Source organism: Leptinotarsa decemlineata, unplaced genomic scaffold, assembly GCF_025532065.1.
Source record: "Leptinotarsa decemlineata unplaced genomic scaffold, Ldec_3_MD MMD2_tig00026282_RagTag_RagTag, whole genome shotgun sequence".
Lineage (NCBI taxonomy): Eukaryota > Metazoa > Arthropoda > Insecta > Coleoptera > Chrysomelidae > Leptinotarsa > Leptinotarsa decemlineata.
Genome location: NW_027412668.1, coordinates 1,370,227 through 1,376,734, shown reverse-complemented (window position 1 = coordinate 1,376,734; position 6,508 = coordinate 1,370,227). Strand labels below are relative to the sequence as shown.

The 6,508-nt window shown below is 39.8% G+C and overlaps 1 protein-coding gene across 1 annotated transcript; it reads left to right on the top strand.

Annotated features, from left to right (window-relative positions):
* The first annotated feature begins 265 nt into the window (after positions 1-265).
* On the top strand, positions 266-1,361 carry LOC141484603 (uncharacterized). The gene is made up of 2 exons (XM_074179583.1): positions 266-489; positions 553-1,361. The coding sequence occupies exons 1-2, from the start codon at positions 338-340 to the stop codon at positions 1,205-1,207; spliced, it is 807 nt and encodes a 268-aa protein (XP_074035684.1). The 5' UTR covers positions 266-337; the 3' UTR covers positions 1,208-1,361.
* Positions 1,362-6,508: the final 5,147 nt, after the last annotated feature.

Sequence of the window (6,508 nt, the reverse complement as noted above, 5' to 3'; positions counted from 1 at the left end):
TTAGCGTACTAGGTTAGGTTACGTTAATACTTAATACGTTAGGTTAGGTGTTCGGTTGCATATTATGTTACGAACCGCGCGCGAAGAGGCGTAGATGTCTCTCCAGATGTCCCGCCTACCTGGGGCCGGAGGCCCCACCCACCTGGGCGGACCCAGGCAGTGGGCGGGCCCGTTAGGGCCACGCCCCCCCCCCCCCCCCCCGTCGCCACCAACTTTTCGGATACCCCGCCCCTTTCCGAAGCCCCGCCCTCTTTCCGAAGCCCCGCCCCTCCCCTCCCCGAAGCCCCGCCCCCCGACTCCCAACATTTGCGCATGTACACCCCTACCCTCATCGCGCATGTGCGCTCCCACCATTTTCCCACCGCTCACGCATCGAAGTCGATACCCTCCGGAGAGCACTCCACAACATTCAGTTCGAGAAGTCATCTCATCGAGAGCAGTCCACTCCACAACAAGGCAGTACGTTCCAACGACCAACTTGATATTTGAGTAAGTAAATTAGGAATGTTATTTTTTATATCAACTAACTTTGTATTATTTCTTCTTTTTCAGAATGGCAACCAATACACAGGAGGTGAATAATGCTGTGGCGTCTATTCTGCCGGTGTCCGCTGACCAGGAGGAGGCAGCATCTTCGAGAGCGGTGACGGTTGACCAGCCAACCACTTCGCGTTCGCGAGTTAGGTGCAGATCTTCTAGCCCTGACTTATTCGAGGAGGAGGAGGAAGTCAGGGCTGTGAAGAAGGTTTGCCAACGACCTGCAGCAAAGGTTGGTCCTATTTCAAAGTACCGAGCTACTTGCAATAGGACTAATCCTTATGCAGGTAGTTTTTCGACCTCTCGTAAGAGGGCCTCCACACCAGCAGCAGCACCAGCAGCAGTGGAAATTCCGAGGAGTCCTTCTCCGGAGTTGGTGATATTGTCGCCGTTGGTGACGCGACTACCACCGCTGCCAGCGACACCGGCGGATCCTGAGGTGTTGGTGCCACAGCCTATCGGAGAGGTTAGTGAAAAGATGAGTGTTTTTCTGCAGAGATGCAAGAAAGCAGAACGAGCTGCCCGATCTAGCGAGGCCGCGTTGGTTACCATGAAGCGACAAATGGCTGAAATGGATAACCGACGGAGGGAAATCCAAAAGGAAATGGCCGAAATAGATCGGAATTATGCATCTCTGCAGAAAGGTGTAAAGCAGAGACCTCTTCGATAAAGCTGTACAAAAAAATAGTGACAGTTATGGACACTCTTTTTGTAGATGAAGTGTAAATGTAAGATTAGTTTTAGGTTAGTTAGGAGTATTTAATTATGGTAGTTTTAAGTTTATATTTGTTAAGTTTATATTGAATAAAGGAAAAGGAAGTGAAATAAAGGTGTAACACTGTTTTTTGGTTTGGTACACATTGAACAATGCGATGGTTGGAGCATTTTTCTTCACTTCCTCTTATTATTATTATTATTTTTTTTATTTCAATTCCAAGTTCTTCTAGACAAATACCTCACATCAATTTTTGTGTCCTCTAATCACTTGTAAATAATTTCATGTGAAGAAAATTTAAAAAATAAAAAATAGACATGTTTCATAGTGAAATCGACAAGTATATTTCATTTGTATTTTATCCATTCAAGTATCTCTTTCATTGAATATGTCTTATGTCACTTTGCAATTTACCCCTACTCATTGAATATGTCTTATGTCACACTACAATTTACCCCTACTCAATGTTCCACTCCTCTCCCACTCCCTCTCGAAAGTATAAAAGTAGAAATCATCTGATGAAACATTCAGTTGATCAGCTAGCATCGAGATGGAACCCGATTCAACCTCCGAACCCTATAGCTGCCCGGATCAGGGGTACAACTTCAATTACTGGGATAACAGCCAGGTACAGGTAGTCTCTTCCACCACGGAACCCCACAGTCCGCCATACGAATACCGGGATCACGACATCAGGAATGCAAGTTCAACATGTCACTGGCAGTGACGAAGGACACTTGGATGACTCGGAATATCCAGATCCTGACGGATGGTGGGACCCTGCTTATGATGACATTGTCCCAATGAGTAGCGACGACGATGATGATGACGACGACGACTCTGGTGATGATGCTGATGACGAGCTTGACGTTAGACGTCCTCCACAATCCCCTATCCTCATCGAGGATAGTCCTCCGCCATCCCCAATCCTAATCGATGATGATGTCCTCAATTCCGATGATGACATATAATCATCTACTCGTCCATCATTTCCTTTCCTTTCCTTCCACGGAGTACACACTTTTTGGTTGGTGTACACGAGGCACTGCGAGGCTGGGGCAGTGTCTTCCTCCCTTTCCTCTCCCTCTTATTATTTTTTTTTTCCATAATAATCACTAGAATTTCTCCTAATAATCGCTCAGAGTTTCATTCTTGATGTTTTCGAATCTCAAACACTGTTCTACATTTCACCCCCTCCATTTCATTTCTTCCAATATAAATATAGCAACAATCCCAGTTCTATATCATTCTTCCACAATGTCGAGTACAGGACCCATCCAAGTACATGAAATAGATTCAACGTCTGATCATTTGAGTACAACCTTCGCTCAATTTCTGCAGCGAATCTATGATCTTCCTGATGATTTCGCAGAACGAGTGGAACAAGGTATTCAGGACGACATAGATGCTGTTGACGATAATAATGCGGATGATGTGATTAGTATATCATCTGATTCAGCTGATTATGACGACGACGACATCATGAGTATATCATCTGATTCAGATGACTACTATGAGGATGATATCATTAGTATATCATCTGATTCAGATGACGATACCATAATTATTGTTTCTGATGATGAGGAGCGTTAGTCCATATCATTGCATGGATTAATAAAAAAATAACAGCCCTTTTCAGGGCTACAATTAAAGACTGAAACAATAAAAAAATAGCTCTTTTCAGAGCTACCATTATACTTTCAAACAGAAACAGATTCATACCATTGTTAACATTATGTTAACATTATAATCTCAAACGAAATATATGTATGTGAAAGTATTCATCATATATGCATATGAATGATTGACAAATGCCAACTTCAACTTTCATTTAAAGTAGTACTCATCATATGCATAGATATTCAATGACTATCAAATTCCAAATTTCGACTTTTCAGTCAAAGTAGTAATTTATTTGTCATATAATGTATAGATATTCAAAGACTAACAAATTTCCAACTTAGACTTTTATTAGTCAAAGTATTCATTTGTCACATAATCTATGAATACTAATACAACTAACTACTGTTTGTGTGAATAATGTAGCCCTGAAAAGGGCTGTTGTTTTTTTTTGACCAGTAGGTCCACGGTTATTGTGCCACAGGTTGGACATTATTACATATAATACATGTAGATACTCGGGTGAAGTTTGTTAGTGGCCTCTCGCAAGCTTCACACCAATTCTGTCCCATTTCCATAATTGAGACAGTGTTGTGGGTGTTGACATGGGCATACCACCCTCCATTATTGTTTCTATGCGAATAAAACCGAAAGCAGCACCAACATAGTTTTTTGTTCTCTCCATCTATTGTGCTGATCAATACGTATGCATCCAATGCACAATACAAATCCAAGGGATCTTCCAGTGTCTCACTGACATTGAGTGTTCGCATACCGATCCTCATAGCACCATCACCTTCAGTTGTGTCAGCTTCTATCCCTTCATCATCTCCTTCTTCATCCATGACCCTCTCAAACTCCATCACGTCATCATCTTCGTCGCTTTGGTTGGCCTCGTTTTCAACTTCGTCTATCTCATCTTCATCGACTCCAACATCTTCTGCTTCAACTATCACTTCCTCTAGCGGAACATTGACATCCTCATCATCTGATTCGTCTATCCAATTGTTTTCATCAACAGCAGCTATTCTATTTAATGCAGCATTTATTTTTGCAGAATTCATCTTGTTGTTGTTTGCTCACAGTTGTAGAGAGTGAATGAATGAACTCTAGGTTTGCAAGTCAACTTATATAGGAGGTGATGCGACTCCCACTTGACTCGTATAGAGTGGAATAGTAGGAGAAGTTATCCCACTATACTTCCACATGATGTTGATTCGTATAAATAGAGATCGTAGGTATAGGAGAGAGCATTCAGAGTTTCTGTAAGTCATCTCTTAATATTTCTAATCGAATTAGTAAAATGCCGTTTCCAAAAGAGTGGAATGAAAAACCAAAAGTGTGTGTCTACCCAATGATGATTGCAGGGCTATTGTGTGCTACTTTTGTCAAATAAGTAGACCTAAGGATTCAATCAATCCATGTACTGGTATGTGTAGTGATTGCGTGTTGCGGATTCAACTATCGCCTCCTTCTCATCCACCGAAGCGAACAAAATCGGATTATCGTCAACAACAGTTACAGTGTCTGAAGTGTTCCGAACCTATAATATTTAACAATATAGGTATCTGTAGAAATATTTGTGGTACCTGTGCTGCCGTTCCAACTCCACTGCAACGTTGTTTGCGTTGTGATACATATTCCATGAATTGTTGGAATCATGTATGCAATGCATGTAGAAGTACTTGGGATCTGTGTGAGAAGGTTGGTCAACTCTACCCCAATAGGAGAATCCATTTTTTTCAATGTTGGTGTTTGACGCACGAGCAACAACTATTGAGGAATAGAGTCAAAGAACGTTCCACATCCACAGAGACATATTAACATTTTTCATTTTTTATTATCGTTATTGTCCTCTATTATTAATAAATATATATATTTTTTGAATTTATTTGTATTATTTTCTAACATTTAAAAAATACATGCATGCAACACAAAGTTTTCCTCTTAAATGACAAAGATTGTTACATGCGTGAATAGTTTAGTGAGAGAGCGCATGTGCCAGTTGATGAAAGAGCGCATGCGCTAGTTTATTTTCTTCTATAAATGGTGAGGTCTCAGTAACATCATCACCTTTCCTATCCACATTCTATTGCTATCACATATCATTCCTCAGACCTTAATAATCATGAGCTCTATGCCGCTATTGATTGCTGAAGATGGTTCACCACTTGTTGATATCGATCAGACTGATTTTGAAAATATTCCAGTATTACATTTATCGAGTCAAGATTCGATAAATGATTTTGATATTAACGACTTCGTTAACTTTGCAGATGTGCCAGAACCAAATGAGCAAATTATTATTGAAAATCCGATCGTTTCGCAATTATCATCACTCAAACACTCTTCATCTACCCTTCCTCTTGGTGTTGATAAGAAATCTAGAACAATCAAGAGGAAGGTTACTAAGGCATCTTCATCGATTGTCACTGACTTTAAAGAAAAGAAAGAATCCAAAAGTGTTGTGCGACAGAAAAAACCCGCAACGAAAAGTGACAGATCGAAGAGGAAGCCAAAAGGTACTCCTAAAGAAATGAAGAGTGATTTGAAAGCTGAACCGCTATCTTCTTTCAGCCCCCTCCATCGGTTTGGGGAAATGAAAAGGAAAGCAAAATGCCGTCTTGTAAAGGCACAGATGACTATTGCTGAACTTGAAAAGAGTGAGCGAGCTATTAATGCTAATAATGAAACTCTTGAAGCATTAGATGCCAAGATTGCATTAGCGAAGGTTTGAATTGGCTAGAATGTCTAAAGATGCTGATGAACTCCGTTCAAAAATTGGTAAAGATAAGCAATTCCATCAACGTTCGAGAATGCAAGCTCAGGCTGAGCTTGAGGAGTCGACTAAGCTTTATGAGACAGCATTATCAGTGAGAGATAATTGGCAAAAAGAGTTGGATACTGCATTTCAAAGTGACGGCGATTAGTTTTGGGAATGATAATGTGTTTTCAATATCGTGAGTTGAAAAATATAAGCGGGAATGGAGTATACAATTAATTTGGTTTGGTATACACAGAACATTGCGAATGGCTGGGGCAATGTTTACCGCTGCAATATTTTTCAGTTCACATACTTATAATTGAAATGAAAACAATAATGAACTTTAATATTACTTTATTCATAAAAGTCACTATATATACATTTAAACCATATTTGATTCATCAATCCAAGAATTTTGTTCGCTAGGAAGGCCTAACCACTTACATATACTTTATTTTTTCTTCTCTTCAACACCTTCTCAATCAGATATACGTCAGGATTCTCGGTTCGTAATAACTCTTCTTCGTAAAAACATCCTCTAATCGGCTGTTCATTCATATCTTCAAGATTATAAGTCGTTGGGATGGTTTTATTAATTTTAACAATCTTGAATAGCTCCGTGGTAAAATTCGCAGTGTAAGACTTTTCAAAAATATGTTTGTATTTACTTATACGTACAATATCATTTAATTGGAATTTGGGTTTACTTTGTCTTCCTCCAATTCCATTGATACCCTTGAATTTTAATTTTGTTGTTGAATCAACATTGATGGGTGCCATACCTATTGTACGATGAACTTTATTATTATATCTACTAGTTATAATTGGAAGAATATCAAGCCATTTGTGGTGACCTCTCATCGAAAATTCCT